The 17971-nt window shown below is 38.8% G+C and overlaps 1 protein-coding gene across 4 annotated transcripts in view; it reads left to right on the top strand.

Annotated features, from left to right (window-relative positions):
- The window catches only part of PAX3 (paired box 3), a 74744-nt gene extending 57247 nt beyond the window's left edge, over positions 1–17497 (top strand). For all 4 annotated transcript variants that reach the window (XM_038146327.1, XM_038146325.1, XM_038146326.1 and 1 more), the window contains exons 6-9: positions 2775–2940; positions 4042–4256; positions 15109–15355; positions 15891–17497. In XM_038146327.1, the coding sequence (XP_038002255.1) occupies positions 2775–2940; positions 4042–4256; positions 15109–15355; positions 15891–15925 (663 nt within the window). In that variant the 3' untranslated portion in view covers positions 15926–17497. The remainder of the gene's footprint in view (positions 1–2774; positions 2941–4041; positions 4257–15108; positions 15356–15890) is intronic.
- The last annotated feature ends 474 nt before the right edge of the window (positions 17498–17971 follow it).

Here is a 17971-nt window from a genome sequence, read left to right as displayed (position 1 = left end):
AATAATATACTCTGAATGTGTTCTGAATTCAACATTCATAATTCTGTTCAAGCTTCTGAATAAAGCTTGGGATTTGACTAATTTTAATAAGCATTACATAAAATGTAATTAAAATACTTAGGTTTCAGTTATTTAGTTTTTAGTAACTTTTTCTTGATTTGGTGGCTTTTTTATTTTTGTTTTCCTATGTGCCTCTACCATTCCATAGTTGTAGTGATGAACTTGTGTGGTGTTAGTGGCAATAAGGCTTCCTCTGCAGTTTTGAACTTGTTCAAGGAGTTTTGGTGAGTTAATTTTGGACTAACTCTGGTGCTAGTCAGGTGCCATCTGCCCTCCTGCCACCGAGGAAAGCAAGAGGCCAGTGATAGATGACAGTGCCATGTGACATGGGTGCCCATCAAATATCACTCATTTGGCACATCCCAATCACCCAGGACTGAGGTGGCAATACAGAGCCTTGTTTCTGCACCCCTGGAGAGTCCCACTCAGTATAATGGGGCTCCAGGTGGCAACGAAGCTCTGTGCAAGGATGTCCAGTGTGTGGCTGCTGCAGACTTTTTGATACCGTTGAATGTGTTCCTTTCAGAGATGTCTAATACGTAGCTGCAGTTGTGGAAAAAATGCAAGTCTACAAAATGAACCAAAAATCTGTCCATAAATAAAAAAATAAAACTTGTAGCTTATGTAAATTGCTTACTACTGAATTAAAGTTTGGGATTTGACTGATTTTAATAAAGATCTGGAGTTTGAAGGCAAATGCTTATCTGTAGAGAAAATGAAATCTTGTTACCTCACTTTTCTGAGTGAAATCCAGTCACGTAGCCTAGTTCTGTTTGTGTTCCCAAAGCACTTGGAGATCATGAGATAACCCTCTTGACCTGAAGAAGAGAGAGTGTCAAGGCAAAAAGCCAGAGTTAATGACCTGGGTCAGCTAATTACAACAAGCCTTTGCTGTTCCCTGGTCACTCTTTGACCTCCATTATCCTTTCTAAGTGTTCTTTGGATCTTTAGCAAGGTCTCTTTCTTGCTCTACAGGGTGAATCTAGACCCATCCTCAGCTACTGCTCACTGCAGGTTTTGCATCTCCACCCCGGTGCTTTTCCTTGCCAGCTGCTTTTAGAAATGGTTCATGTGGAGACAGAGGGGAGTTAGTACGTACAGCAAAACAACAAGAGAGGGATTTATGACATAGAACAGAGGCTCCACCTATCCCTCTGTCCTAGATCTCAAACTGCAGTGGGAGTGTATAATTGAGGAGTAGATATTGCAGCCAAAGGAGGAGGCAGCTGTGTGAACTGAGCATCTCATTCCGAAAAGAGGATGAAGTCAGAACAAACTACATGGTGACAGATGGCCTATGGCAGAAACCACATGGCCCAGTGAGTCCCACCACTCCTGTCATGAAATAGCAAGCAGAGGAGAAGCCCACAGTGTAACCCAAAATGTTGTTACCCTTGAGTGTGTGAGGGCCACTCATGGTTTATAAATGGTGTTGCACTTAGAATCCCAGTCTGAGATGCCTGATTCATAAGCCAGCAAGGGCTGCTTGCTCAGCTTGCTCAGATCTCAGCCCCATATTCTACAAACACACCTATACGTGGCTCATCAGCTAACGTGCCTCAGTGGCTTTCAGGCCAGGCTGCCTTACAGGCTGTGCAGGTCTACTTTATCAGGTATTAAATCTCAGCTGAGGTCTTATCTACTGAATTGTATCTATAGATGAGCATCACAGCTCCTTCAGGGTGTGGGATTATAAGCAACTGGCTGCTTGTTTACAAATGTGTGCAGTCTCTGTTACCTGAACCAACCATTCTTTCCATCAGTGCTCCACCATGGAGCTGAGAGCTGTCATCAGGAGCCTGCTCTGACCCCACAACAAGGCAATGTGCCTGACCCTTCTCCAGGCACCCCTGCACTCCTTGTCCTTCCAATTTGTGATATGTGGAATTGTTATAACATCAAAATTAACAAATGTGTTTTGCAACTCCTATTATATCTGTATTTGTGATGCCTCTTTGTATCTTGGATGTAGTAAGAACCATCCAAGACTCGGAAAGCTTAAAACACAAACTGAGAATGATGTGAAGAAAAGCAGATTTATAGCTGAAATGTCCCAGAAATCCAAACCCCATCTGGTTGGTGTGCTGTCTTGGGAACGGATTTCAAAGTGGTTCTGAAATGCTAATCTAGTACTGAAGTTCTGATCTACTGTTTTGTACATATGTGAACACATGAAAACTTGCTGGGAGGGATTTGTGTATTTTGTACGTGGGGCTTGTATTTTTCTAATTAAAAGCTTAAAGTTCTGTTGGTCATTAGGGCAATATGGTATCCCAATATAGAAGTACATGCACCTTCTAACAGTGCATTAAGTGATGCCACTAACTTGTCAGCAAGTTAAAGACAATATAGTACAGATGAAATAGCTTTGGCTGGCACTTAGATTAAATGGAGAGGTTTCCCCTCTGTCATTAAATCTGGCACATTAATGTTAGTGATTAAAACCACTAAAGCTTGAAAGAGTAGACCGCTTTTTTCTCAGGAGAGGCTAAATTTGAGAGGAAACTAGGGATCAGAATTCCTGTGTTGAATCTGTTGGACCATGGAAATGTGTGCCAAGGGCAACTTTCTTGTCTAGGAGCACTGAGTTCAGTGTGCATCTTCTGCATCGCTCATCTCAGACACTGAGCGTGTTTGAAATATAATGCCATTCTTTCTGATACATCTGCATTAAATGTGCAAAAATCAAATGTTCATGTTTAAAACATTTGCAGGTCTGGTTTAGTAATCGTCGTGCCAGATGGAGGAAACAGGCAGGAGCCAACCAACTGATGGCTTTCAACCATCTGATCCCTGGAGGATTCCCACCCAGTGCCATGCCAACTTTGCCAACGTACCAGCTCTCTGAGCCCTCCTACCAGCCCACCTCCATACCCCAAGGTACAGTAGCCCCCAGGTACCTGGTTAAAATAGTGTTTATTTAGTGTTAAAATAGTGTTATTAACCAGGTTTCCTGTGCTCATCTGCTGTAGAAATATTTTCTTTTTTAATGAGTTGGCTAATTTAGGGTATGACTCAGGGAGGACCCTGCAAGCCTGTTTATTTTAAGCACGTAAGAACTGAGATTTGTTTTGCTGCAAGAAATGGTTCCATGTGAAGAGTGCTCTCCAGAGAAATAATCACCTTCTGCCCAGCAGGCATGCAGCTTTGGTAAAGTGATGGACTCTCATCCCTGTCCTGCCACTGCATTGGCCTGCTTTGCTGGAAATGTCTGGTGTGATGTAGGAGACACCTTCTGTCTTTGTTGGGACTATGAATGATGGAGCATTGGAACTTCTGTAAATACTCTGAGTATTTATCTGAGGGTGGAAAAAACAGCTATTCAGACCACTTTGTTTCACATCAGTCAAGAGCCAGTCTCAGTCTCAATTTTTCTTAACGCTATCAGAAATTCCGTGAACTTGGATGGATTTGAGTGGGAGGGAACAGACCCTTAAATCTAGGCTTTGCTAGATTTTAATATTAAATAAAAACCTTATGAGTGCAATTTTATAAAATAAGTTGTGTCCTCTTATTGCTTCCTCCTTGAGATTTGGATCCTAGCTCTTGGTGGAGGTTCTAATTGAGGGAATTTTTCAAAGCCCAGGACTTCTCCCATCCATTGCTTGACTTGATACAAACCATGGTGGGATTTCTGAGCTGTGAGCAGGAGGGGAAAGCTGGTCCTATAAGTAAATAAATATTTTCCTTTATTTTTATATATAGACATATTAAAAAAATACTGCTGACAATATGTGCTCACTAAGGGTTGTCTGAAAACCGCATGCCTGTTGTTATGATATTTACAGTCTGTTTAAGAGTTTTTTGTGTAAACTCACAGGCTAGTTAAATATCCAGCAAAATTATAGATTTACTTTTCTGCTTAACCAGTATTTAGATGCAGGTTCTGATGCAGTTCTCTTAAGCTGAGCTTCACATAATGAACTTATTATGCCAGAAGTAAAAGAGGAAAACATATCAACATGTTTCTTGTGCTTCCAGCCGTGTCTGATCCAAGCAGTACCGTCCATAGACCTCAGCCTCTCCCTCCAAGCACTGTACACCAAAGCAGCCTCCCTTCGAACCCAGAGAGCAGCTCTGCCTATTGCCTGCCCAGCACCAGGCATGGATTTTCCAGCTATACAGACAGCTTTGTGCCTCCGTCCGGGCCCTCCAATCCCATGAACCCTGCCATTGGCAATGGCCTCTCACCTCAGGTCAGTCCTGTGTTTTCAGACAGAGGATTTGCTGTATACCAGAACCAAAGAGTCTATTCCCTCAGGCCACAGTATAATGAATTGCCAAATTTAAACCATAATGTATTCTTTATATAAGCCACATGATTTCAGTTTGCTAGTTTCCTTTTTTTTTTTTTTAATTTTTTTTCCTCCTACTGGCTGAATAAAGAGTCATAGCTTATATTTAATTTCAACTGATTTATAATGGAATCATGCAGACTTCATGTTTGCATCCAGTTGTCAAGCATTTGTAATGTACTGCTCTTCTTCTGAAGATCCATGGCTAGGTACAGAAAACAGAGCTTGTATTTTTTCTGTGAATAAAATATCTCCTTAAGATAACATCATCAAGATTTTACCAAGTGGTCCAGGAAAATTATGGGCAAGTTGTATGAGGAGAGTTCCAAGGACTGAGAAATGTGTATTGAGATGAGCTGTAATCGAGTTATAAATACATAAATTAGGAGTATTACTGCTCTTTGGCAATATATAAATGCATGAATACCGTAATTGTTTTTCTAATTTGCATGAGCTCTTTTAAGGAAATCAGGTTAATAAATTGCCTTGGTAATTGAGTGTCAAAAGATTGGTTAAATTTTCCTACACACAGCATCTGTCTGAAGCTGACATTATTAGTTAAAGCTTGAATAGATGGTAGTTTATTTTATTAGCAAGAGCTTTGCCCAGGTGCTTGGAAAGAGATGTCCACTAAATTCTGAGGAGTCACAAAGAAGATGCAATCTATAATTACAATCAGGAATCTCTTCAGGGCTGAAAGTGAGAGTTTTAACAGCTTTATCTGCTTTCTACCCTTTTTTCCTCTCAGTGGTTAGAAAAACAGAGAGAAGCTCAGAATGACACAAATGAAAAGTGAAAAGACAATTATACTCAATTACACACTAATCACTGACTATCACCACTGCCTAAGCAGGGAGAGGGCATTCTAATAGGCAGAAAATGAGATTTTAATGGCACAAAGGGTGGCCAAAATAACGACTCGTATATCTTTGCCTCCTTCGTTTTCTTCAACTTGTGGTTTGCATCTCGGGAGTGCAGTTCCTGGTTCCTGTGCAACGGTGATAACTCTGTGCAGCTGAAAAGTTCAAAGGCTCTGGAGTTGAAAAGAATGAATAACAAAGGCAATGAAATAAACATTTTTGCCCAAAGGCAAAAGTTCATAAACCCTTTTTTGTAACGGTAAATGTAATTAAGATTCACAGATTCCTATAGCATGGAGTGTGGTACAAAACTTCATGGCTTGAAACCTCAGGAAAAAAATACCAACAGAAAAACAAACGGATGTACTTCCAACAAGACTTGAATAGATTTTGTTTGAAAGAATTCTGATTTCTAAATGCAAACTTCAACAAAATCCATGACATTATATTAGTTGTTTCTTTTTTTTTTTTTAATGGCTAGTTTCATAGTGTGCAAGCCTTCCACATTTTTGACTTAATTATCTATCTAGTTTTCAATGTTAATCCATAAAAAGTAGTTGTTAGTGTCAGTTTAAATGTGTGTTGGTTCTGGCTATGGAAAATGCGATCTCTTTTTTTCCCCTTTCACAAACCTTTTATTGTCTGTGACGCTGAAGTGGAGCACAACAGTAAAGAAATCATGTGATGACTGGGTAAAATGGGGCAAAAATATGAGGCCAGGCCTCCTCCTGCCAAAGTCTTGCTGATTTGAGGTTTGATGTAATCAAGAGGAGATTCTGTGCTTTTTTACACCTAGCTCAGTCTTTACCCTAGGAGACTTCTGTTTTATTATTTGTTTATTTGTTTTCCTTAGACTTCTAAAACCTTTTTCTAACCCAGTGCTTAGCACTTCTGGCTGTGTCCAGCAGCTCTACCAACAGGTAGGGCTAGGTTTAGGGGGATGCTGATCCCTTAAAAGTGACATCGTGCTTTCATTGCTCAGTGCATAGAGGAGATTACTTATATCCATTTAGATTTGAAACAACTTCTTGGCAACTAAATTATTACCTTCAGCAGATGTTAAAAATCTTCCCATCAAACAAACAAATGAAAAACCCAGACCTGAATTCATGTGGCATTGTCAGCAACTCCTCTATATCAGTTTTGGTGCCTAAACAATGAGTTAGAGATGTGCACATAGAATGTAAAGATGTACAAAGTGACACGTTCAGATTTTGTGTTTATATAATGCAATAACACAGCCTTAAACGTGTAAAGTGTGTGCAACAAATTGTGGGACTGTAGCAAACCAGTGAAACTCTTGATGCCCAAAGGAGTCTCAGCTGCTGGTCACAATGTTGATGTGTGAAATATCCCTTAATTGTGGGGTCTGTCACTGTGCATCCTCTCTCCATGCTTCCTCAGGGCTCTTCCTGAGGTGCTGAAAGAGAGGCTGAGGTGAGGTAAAGTTAAAAGCCAGCTCTGCATTTGGGGTTTCTTGAAAAAGGGAAACAGGAGTTTTTCTGCTGAGTGGGCATGTTGCAATGCCCCGCCTGCGTGCGTGGAATTTCGATGAGAAAGAAAGAGGGTCTATTTATTAGCCAGTGCATTTTTGACCACAATAAATCTGGGTGTGTGAGCAATTAACATAATGTTTCCACCCATCCATGTGTCTCTTGCTGGCAAGTGCTCCTGACAAACTGAGTCTAAAGCTGAATTTATGGTGACTGTAGCAGGGAGGGGGAAGGGGGGCTCTGTCTGAAGCCCAGATAATAATTTGTGATTTAAAAAAAACACCCTTAGAACATACAGAACAAAATCTAATACTAAGATACACAGGATCATATTCTTAGCAGACTTAAACCTCTCTCTGCTCTTTGTCATCAATTTATTATGAATGGGGGTCTGACACAAAGACACCAGGGAAGCTTTATTTTTTATGCAGAATAGTTCCATTCTAACTTTTGTCTTGAATATGATGGACAAATATGGTGTTTAAGGCAAGCACTGGTGAAAGCAGAGGACAAGCAGAGACACCTAGGGTGATGTAATTTTATTTTCATTGTGTTAGCTTTGAATTTTGGCATGAGAGGGGACTGTTTTTCTCAGTTCTAGGAAGCAGAATGCTCCATTACATACCTGTCTTGCAAGCTGGGTGTTGAAATGTTGTTGATCTTGTTTAAAAATATAAGAGAACAGAAAGAGTTCCACCTTGTTTAATACTTTTTAACATCAAGACAAGATCTGCAGATATCCTTCAGATGACTGATTATTCTCCTTGCTCATCTGGTTTATTCATTACTACCTGGATGTGGTGAGAGAACCTCTGTCTTGCAGGCATGAAACGGGTTGACTTTTGCTGGAAAAAGTCAGGGATTAATGTCTTGGGGAGAAGGCAGCCTGGAGTGTTTGTATTTCATGAAAAAGCAACTCAACTGCAAGCATGCCATCTCAGCCAGGGCTCTTTAAATATAATGTCAGAAAAGAGATTATTAGTGTGTAATATATGTAAATTGCATATTTTTATGTTTTCTATGCCTATTATGCAGCTTCTTGCCTGTCATGCATACATTTATGGGAATATTGTATTTCCTTTTCAAATTAGGTTTCAGTTGCTCAGTGAATTTTCTTTTAACAAATGTTTTTTAACTCAGAATTATGAGAGGATAGCATATCTGGATGTTAATGTATGTATACAGGACTTTGGCATGCTTTTGGATTGGCATGGCACTTTATGATTAGTGGCCATCACTGGCTTTTTGCTGTGAAGCAGAGCAATGCCTGCAGAAACACTTGTCTCCCAACTGCAGGTGTATGGTCTTGGTGAAGGGCAGATTGTTTTAAAGACAGGATATCAGTATTTTGAACTGCTTCATTTAAGATAAGGAAAAAGGCTTTTTCCGGTGTACATCAGCATCCCCTGACCTCCTCATGTGCTTCTTATTAGTGTCAGAGCAGCAGAGTTTGCCCTACACGAGGTCAGGCAGTTTGCTGGTTTGGAGAGTGCTGCTCTGGCTGCTGTGGATCGAGGTGGAGCAGCAATACTCTGCTGGGATTGCTGCCCACGAGGCCATGTGCTTCCTGTATTTAACCTGTAGGATATTTAACTTGTAGGATATTTAACCTGTAGGATAATCCAGGCTTAAACAGCACTTCAGTTTTAAGATTTTACTGGAAGAAGAACAAATATGTGTAACCTTTCTCCTGCTAGGCATAATTGTTTTCCTCCATGCCCTCTAGAAAACTTCTCAGATCTACTCTTTCCTCTTCCTTGGCTTCTCCCCCCATAATTGAATCAAACCTGTAGCTTTAAAGGCTGCAGTTTTAAAATGGGAAGTGGATTGAATATTGAATTGGCTGTGTAGGAGATCATAACAGTCTTTAACAAAGTTTGTAGTTTCATGCCATTACCTGGAGCTCAGGAAAAATCTTGATAAGAAAATCCCAAACTTTTCCGTGAACAGTAGTAAAGATTCAAGCTGTTTCAAGGTTTCTTTCTTCTACTGTCAAAACATTTCACTGCCTGAGTTTAAGAGTTACCCTGTAACTCCTTTTGGTGAGATGGATCTTAGGTAATGGGCTTCTCTTAAGTCTTGGGGAGCACTTGGTTTTCATTAACCTGACGTATGGAACTGATGGCAGCTGTCGAATCAGTTAGATATGTTCATATTGTCCTGTTAACTCTGTTTTTAGGAGAGGCACAGGAACCAGGGCTAAAATTTTTCATTCCCTCATTAAGAGGGACAAGAGAAGTAAAAAAGCAGCTAGTAATTCATTATACTTTTCCTTATGCCTTCTGTTGGATTATCTTGAGCTGGTTGCCCACAAAAACATTTCATTTGGGTTCAAGTCCCACAGCAATGAGAAGCTCATGATCTTTGGCACGACGCACTTGGCTTTGAGAGCTCTTTGCTTAATGACCCAAGAACATGAGACAGGGCATGGATTCCTTAGTGAGTAAGAAAGTTAATTCACATGATATAATCTTCATGAAGACAAGTTTTTGTTCTTTTTTCCTTTTTTTAAAATTTAAAACCAGAAGTTCAGACAATGGGCTTAATTATTTTTTGTTTCTGTGAGTGAAATTGATGAGATTCAATAGTTTTGTAACTATTACTGTGCAAAAATAACAAGTATTATTTATTTTGTAAATATACTCATATTTTATACAAAATATTCTATATTTTATAGAAGTATGCATTTGTAGAGAATATATTTACTAAATACATGAATATAGCAGAAAAAAATAAACAGGTGACTGTTTAAACTGTGTGTTTTTGAATGTCCACCTTTTCTCTTTTGGCTTGTTTTGCTTTCAGCCATAACAAATCCATACATCCCAATTGTTGAGGGAAGGTGTGTGAGAGCTGAGCTAGTGACAGCTGGGCTGGTGTTCCTAACAGACAGAATCCTTCTTTTGTGTTTGGGGCTGAATAGAAGGTGGGAGCAGGAGAGTTCACAGGCAAAGAGCAACCTAATACCAAATTTAGGCTTGTTATGAATTCTTTTGAGTAATATTGCCATAAATGAGCATTTAAAGTCACGAGACTTCAGTCTCTGGGGCTGCCTGGAAAAGTTGTGAGAGGTTTAATTGCATAGATATGCTTATATATTCATAAATTATGAGTATATATTCATCTTTGAGCTTTGTTTTACCTTTTCAGTCATCTTTTGTTGCTTTTCACACCAGGGGCTCAGGAATTAGCTGATCTTAGAATTATTTTGGTGATGTTACCAAGTTCTGGGACTCTGTGATTTAGCACTTTAAAAAAGACATGAGTTTTCTGACGGACTGTACTATGTTTTGAAAACTGGCAATTTTCTGTAGGTAAAAATGTATTTGATTAAAGGATCACATTATCCTCCTAATTATTGCTCCTAAATGAGCACCAGTGCACCTTCTTTAATTCCAGTATAGATACCAGTGATAGCTGGTGGTTTAAAATCAGTATGAGGTCTCATTTGCTATGAGTATGCAGAGGGTTGGATCATCAATGTCCAAAGTCAGTACATTTGCTCTTATTTTCATTGACCAAATATGTGGTTGCCAGCTCTTGCAGTTTGGCAGAAAAGTTGCTTTCTGTCAGATTTCTTGTATTCAATAGAAATATTCATATGTATAAAATGAATCAGCAGCGTGGTTCTAGGATCCTATAGATACAGATCCATATAGCTAATTAACTTTAATTAATCCTCTAAAATCTGTCATTATAGTGAGTGATAGCAATCCTTTTTGTGTTCTTTCTTGTGCAATACTTTATTTTTTGAGAGATTTCTCTACAGTGAAGAGAGTTAACAGCAGGTAATGCCATTCATCTCGGAAGGAGTTTAAAATTTTCAGTGTTAGTGATGAATGAGGGTATCTGACCCACATCTGTTTTACATTAGAATGGAACATTGCCCTGACATCGTTAGGAGCATTTGTCAAGATTCCCTGGACAGAGCTTCTGTAAATTACATGCTGCAAATGTGTCAGGGTCAGATAAGAGGATATCATTAACTGTGCTAAAGTTTACTCATGGTTCTGTCAGTTCAACTTAATATGTTAACTGCCAACCATTTTCCTTGAGCTGTTTCATTAAATCTTTCATTCACAGGAGGGGAAAAATAGTATCACTGTACCCAAAAAAATATTGCACATGTTCTTTTCTCATAAATCATATTAATTGCAGGCATGGTCACAAAGCATATTAAACACAAGCATGCGTAAATGAATTAAAACATATGAGAATTTTATTGTGTCTATGGAGGGTCCTACATTCTCAAATACTAACCATGTTAACAGCCAGAATGTTTCATTTCAATAAAATATGCTTCTTTTTTTGTTCTTTTTTAGTTTAATGGCCTTTATTTTGGTGATAATAGAAGTATTTTCCAGCAGCTGATAATGGACCAGACATTGTGTTAATGCCTTTAAGGCTTTCATCCCTCCAGTTCTCTTTCTCAATAGTACCCTCAGCTGGTGATTCTGTGCTGACTCCACCAGCAAGGGATTTGTCCTAATGAATGTTTTGAGTTGCTTCAAATGTGTTCTCTAAAAACTTTTCTGCAGACTTTAGTTGTTGCAGCCCACTGTGTTCTTATACGTGTTTTTATTATTCCACTGTATTCACTTATTCCTAATTTCACCTTTGTTTTCTAATGGTGTGATTTTATCAATTATATATTGTATTTTATTGTGTAAGCATAAGGGCTGTGCCTCAACATTCTTGTGTGTGTTTTGTAAGAGGTGAGAACAAAATATATGTAACTAAAAAACTTAAATTTGATTTTTTTTTTTTCTTGTATGGGAGTTCTACTCTAAAACAAATAGAATAGTTATTGTATCACTTTAGGTGTTAGCTCAGCCCTTGGATTCTGGGTCAGTGAGGCTGATGATTACTAATTTAGCTTTCCCAATGTCATTTAGAGGGAAGCACATATTTTCCAGTAATTTGGACGGTATTGAGATTGAATAACTTCATTTTCTACCTTAACTATTATAAAGCAATCGTATCTGTTTACTTAGAACTATACTGCTTCATACCCACAGAAGATCTGAGCTGCAAAATCCAGATCCTTGTGCGTCTCCTGCGCAGCTAAGCTGAGGGTGCTGAGCATCTTGCAGGCATGGCCCGTTAATGGATTTCTAATTGATTAGGTGAAAGTTAGCCATGCCCTTCCTGTAACTCCTTGTATGGGTGAGAAGGTCATGGCACATACCATAGCAAAGACTCCTGCCCTGAGGCTACTTCCCTTAGAGCTTTCAAAACCGACATGACCAAAAATCAAATTATTTAGATACTAATCAACTGCAGGATGATTCTGAAGGCCGCTGAGGAAGATATTTCTGGGAAGTTGGTGACTGTTCAGACTTCAGTTTTCTCCAGCTCAGAGACAGACAGCTCAGTGAGTTCTGCTCCAGAATATTTACTAGGTGCATGTCCATTGAATAAAATGGTGCTTAATTATTTTCTTATTTAAAAAATAGTTAATCTCACTAAATGCTAATTTTCATTTGTCAAAGAAAAGAAAGCTCAATCCAAATAGAGTTGCTACTGATGTTTGAGTGGCATTTGGGATTCTGTCTGGACCCAGGTTTAAATTCCAAGGCAGATCTCCATTTTAAAATAGCTTCCAATCTGAAAGTTTTTGAGCTCACTCTTTTTGCTGGCAAAGTCCAAATAATTTTGTCTCGGGTTTTATTCTATTGAAAACATGAAATTAAAACAAACCTCTAGTTGAAATCCACAGTTGGTAAAATAGTTATTTACCCAAATTAGCAATTGGTTCTAAAAGTACTGGCAGCCAAGGCAATGATGTGAGAGCCCTGAGGCAGAGAGGAGCTCCCCTGGGACAAGAGCCCAGCCCAGCCCAGCCCCTTCTCTCTGCTCTTGAACTTGGAACAAAATGTGGGGAAGTCCTGTAAATATCGGTGTCACACTGGCCCTACAGGGCAATGGAAAGGGTTGTGCACTTGAGGTTTCTGATAAACCCCTGTGCAAGTTAAACTGTAGTCAAAACCATTATACTCCTGCCAACATAAATATTTCCCAGAATAGTAATTGTCTATGTAAATGTTTAACTTATCTTTTTTTTTGTAGTTATTTCTCTTCTTTTTACTCTTCTAGTGTTAATTTCAAAGGACAAGGATTAATATAACCTGAATGTACACAGGTTCTAATGCTGTGTCCTGCTGATGCATGTCAGGTCATTAAGCATGCTACATTTTGGACCACATCAAATTCCAAAGTTATAAGAAAAATATTTGGAATTTCTGAAACAGAAAAGCTTACTAAAATAATAGAAATTTTAATAGTTTTCAGAACCAATTATTAGAACAAAAACTTGAGAGCCCAGTATTTTCAACTTTTGGAGAGTTTTGGCACAAAATGATGTACAGATAACATGATTTTTCAATCTGTGGTGATTTTAGAGTTGTTTTATTATTAACCACAATTGATATCTTTGTTATTATTTATTATTATTATTTACATCTTTATTATTATTTATTAACCACAATTATTATTATTATCTTTTAACAGGTTTTGGGCATTGAATGTATTTGTTGAATTAAATAGAAAATATCTTACATCCTAAATCCAAATGCATCTTGTTTATATAAACGAAAGTTTATAAAAAAAACTTCTAAAAGTTGTAAGATTTCAATATCTGAATGCAGTCTTAGCATCTATTTTGGAATTTGTTTTTGCATGAATGCTTCACTTTGTGAAACATTCAGCAGATACCACTAATTAAACTCATGTTTTTCAGCTCAGTGAATCCGAAGTGAACATTCCTATATGGATATAGGATTTCCAGTGCTATATGTAGTAACTGAACTTCTTTCTCAGCATTTTTTTTTTCAGTGAGATATCCTGGGTGTATTTGATGCAAACATGTTTTGTGTTCTCAATGCAGAGATCTGGGCTTCTCTTTCTGAGCTACTCTGTTCCTACCTCTTGCTCTTTTCCTAATCAGACTAAAAACTGGGCAGGTCTTCTTTCCTACCTAAATCACTATCCCTGGGTCATGTTTCATCTGTTTATTAAGAAAAAACTCCAAACCAACAATAAAGCAGACGACTCAGAGCTAGAAACACAAGCTCCCTGCAATAATAATACTTTTTAGTTTGTGATGGAAAATAAGTACAATTCCAGGAGGAGCATCAGAACCTTAGGAAACAGATCTGTTCTTATGAGGTTTAATTTAGTCTTTAAAAAATAAACTCCAATTTTAAAAAAAACTCTCTTTAGTTTATGGCAAGAATTGCTGCAAAGCAAAATGATTATCCAATAGGACATGTCAGATAATTGTAATAGCTTTTTGGAGCAAGAGCAGCCTGTGCAATATCACAATATGCAGTTTTGGCAGAAGCTGTATGTCACCCATCCGTTGGAAGCTGCGGAATGTGTGTCAGGCTCTGAAGGGCAATTTATCTCAGCAAAAGTGAGCAAATCTCAGTCATACACTTATTTTCAAGATGTGTTACAGTGGTGTACCAGGAGAGGAAATGTTCACCAAGTCATAGTGGGAGAGATTTTTGAACAACAAGAACTTTTCACTGTAGTTCCGTGCTTGAAAATGCAGATGCTTTTGAAATTTTTTCTTGCTCTTCTACTGGAAATTATGGCCTGCGGGGCTGGGCTTTTATAGGGACAAGCATGTATTTTCCAGTAAACTCTTTTCAGCTACTGATTTCGTAACTGTCCCTGTAGAAGCAGCTTAATAAAGGAGTCACAGCTGACTGAAGTCGCTCTGGCGTGCCTGACCCTTTCTGTTGTATCCTCTAACTGAGATGTTGGAATCAATAACTGGGGTTATGACCAACCCTTTACTCTTGCACATTCACTTCTTTACACCACACAGGCCATGCAGCAGTGGGGGTACAGCTGCTCTGCCCCTTTCCCAACTCCAGAACATCAGGATTCTGTGGGGCTCTTTGTTACTTCCATCAGTAGTGCGAGTGGGATGTGCTCCAAACTGATTTCACTGTAATGGTTGCTGATCTTGGAGAAGAAAATTGTGTGAGCTTTTCCACAGCTTTTTATGTTTCTAGATCATGCAGGACATCATGGTTAAACAGCCACTACTTGCTTTTTGTTCTCTTATAATTTCATCCTCAAGGAATAAACATCTGCAGAACTCCCAGCTGGGGCTGGGATCAGGCACTCTAAAACCATAAAAGTTTTTAAAAAAATTATTCCTTATTTGCCCAAATATCACTTCTTATTGCTTGCTAGCCATCAGATTTTATTTTGGTGTATGATGCAACCAAATTCTACTTCCTCTTGGGATTGGCTACCCAAAGCACAGTTCAAGTATCAAGTCTATCTGGTTTAGGAAATCAAATTATAGATTTGAGAACTTCTGTGGTTCTGTAAGCAATGGAGTTCTTAACCTATTTTAACTCTTTTTGTTATTCTGCTTTCTAGGTAATGGGACTCCTGACTAACCACGGTGGTGTGCCTCACCAGCCTCAAACTGATTATGCCCTGTCCCCTCTAACTGGGGGCCTGGAGCCCACCACCACTGTGTCAGCCAGCTGCAGCCAGAGGTTAGAGCACATGAAGAGCTTAGACAGCCTGCCCACATCCCAGTCCTACTGCCCACCAACCTACAGCACCACGGGATACAGCATGGACCCTGTCACGGGCTACCAGTACGGCCAGTACGGCCAAAGTGAGTACAGCACATTGGCACTGGGAAGGGCACCCAGCTGCCCACAGCCTCTGCTGTCTGTCTGTCTGTCTGTTTGTCTGTCTGTGAAGAAGGGCGTTCTGAGCAGAGGTCCTCAGGGCTCACTGCTACTTCTCCTCAAAGCCATGCACTGGTGAGATAGCTGATTGTTTGAGCAGGATTTCTGCTGCATAATTATTTTCTTAAGTGATGTCAACAACATCTTGATGTTATTAATTGTTGAGACATGAAACCTGATTGCCATTAGGTAAAACATAAGAGTTGTCCAAAATGAAATAACCGCTGGCATTCCACTATTAGAAACACATGTTCTTAATGAGGTCAGCTCAAGAATCATTACAGTATATAATCCCAGATACATAGAGTTTTGTCAAACTTGTCCTAGGAATAAAAATATTAGTCCCTTTCCTTTGATACATCAGTATTAAATATGACATTGTCAACCTGTAGTTGGCATGGCCCCATGCTGTGAGGTTGTCACAGCATGACTTAAAAAGCTTCTTTTGCTTTTTTGCAGGTGCCTTTCATTATCTGAAGCCAGATATTGCATAAATGAACTGTCCACTTCAAGTTAAAGCTGGTCTTGTTTTCCGGTCTCACTCCAAGGCTTGGATATGAGGGATCTTCTCAACACAGTGCAGCCTAAACTGGGGCAGTCCCACTGAGATATAAGCTTGTTATATTCTCTCCAGTCATAGCTTTTAGTAGACTTTTGAAGGCTGGACAAAGCTATACAGAAGACAAAGGCCAAAAGCAATAATGAATAAATGTGACATGCTTCATTATGAGTGGGTATACAAAACAGAGCAGTATTTAACATCACAGCCTGGCAAACATTCCATTTTTTTTGTTGTTGCTGAAATTAATGTGCATTGATTGGGACAAATGGAACATTTTGAAACTAAACTTAGAGCAGTTGAGCTCTGTGTACTCTGACTCATCTGACATCCAGTGCTGACTTTAGTCTAACTTTAAAACAGCTCAGTTTCTGAAGCAAGGTTGGAAGAGCCTCTCACTGTACACACTGGAAATTGTCATCAAGAGGAAACATCACAGTCCCTAGGAAGCTGGATAAGTGTGAAAGACTTCCCGAGCAACTCATTGGTTACCTAACCATGCTTTTGTAATCACCTTGTCAATAAATGTCACCTACAGGTTTGGCTTTACCAAGAGAGGAGATCTTGTGTATCATGAAACCCAGATTTTACCTTTTTGTATGTGTTTTCCCAGTGTGTTTTACCTTTTTAAACAAATATGGGAGACAAAAAACCCCACCAACAACGCAACTGATTTTTCATAACTGCCTAGCAATGTGCAATACTGTGTACCTCACACAAACTTTGGGATCATCCAAAGTCATAGATATAGAATCAGAACTATATTTTTGCAGGTACTTTTATTTTTGCAGTGCATAATTCCTGATGATAAAATACAGAAATGTTGCAGTCTGCTGGATTACTGAAATCCAGCTTGCTAATCATGATTTAAAGGTCATCTTCAGGAAATAATAGGAAGAAATTACGTTTACATGCTTTTTAGTGCTGTACAGGACTCAGACAGAGATGGACCTGTATTTGACACATCAGTTTAAATTATACAGCGATATCCAATGTAGACAGTATAATTATAGGAACCAAGGTTTACAAGAAGTTTGCATCGTGACATTTTAGAATGTCAATAAATTTGTGTTTTGTGATGTTGAGAGGAAGAGGATGATGGAAGGTGGGATTATTTATTTCTCTCTATTCTTGGAACAAAGAGGGAGGCAGAACACAAATACATTCCTTTTAGAGTTAAGGACTATGAAGTAGTGAGTTAGACTAGGTTCAGTACAGAGGTTAGTTCACACAACGGTCTTAAGGGTGATGGAAAAATGAAATATTATCTTTGTGTTGCAGCCTCTACAACAAAATGTGTTGTAAAAAAAAGAAAAACCCAAACAAACAAACAAAAAAAATCAAAAAAAGAAAACAAAAAACAAATGTCTTTCATGTAAAAAGTTCAGTAAATATTTACTATTTATAATGAATAAACATTATGAAGACTTTCAAAGCACTGATGATTTTGTCCTAAAATGTAGTATTGTGATAAATACATTGATACATTTTAATCTGAATATCATGAAGAAATAAACCATGTTATCTTCAATGCAGCCTGTGTTCATTATATGAGTGTATTCTGCACACATCCTGGGCTGGGGGAGCACTGGGCAGCCTCTGTGCCCAGGTGCTGCTTGTGTGCCACGTGGAACTCTGTGTGTGGCTGGCTGTGTGTGAGATAATGAACTTTGCATTTTCTGAGCACTGTGGGTACCAGTAGTACATCTTCCCAACAAGGGAAAAGCCCTTGCCATGCATTCAAAATGAAATAGCATAGGTTTAAACCACAAGCAGGCAACTGGGAGGGCATCAGAAAATGCAGGGACTTTGTAATCAGTTATGAGTGGTATCTGTCCTGAATTGTATTTTTTTTCCACAGAAACCTCAAGAATTCTTAGTAGGCTAACACACAAACTGACTGCAACATGGGGAAGACCCTTCAAAATGGGTGGAGTAAATTTTAGTGCCAAATCAATGTGGGAATTTTACTTCACTCTAG

This window comes from Motacilla alba, chromosome 9, assembly GCF_015832195.1.
Source record: "Motacilla alba alba isolate MOTALB_02 chromosome 9, Motacilla_alba_V1.0_pri, whole genome shotgun sequence".
In the NCBI taxonomy this organism is placed as follows: domain Eukaryota; kingdom Metazoa; phylum Chordata; class Aves; order Passeriformes; family Motacillidae; genus Motacilla; species Motacilla alba.
This window is presented reverse-complemented; position numbering and strand designations above follow the sequence as displayed.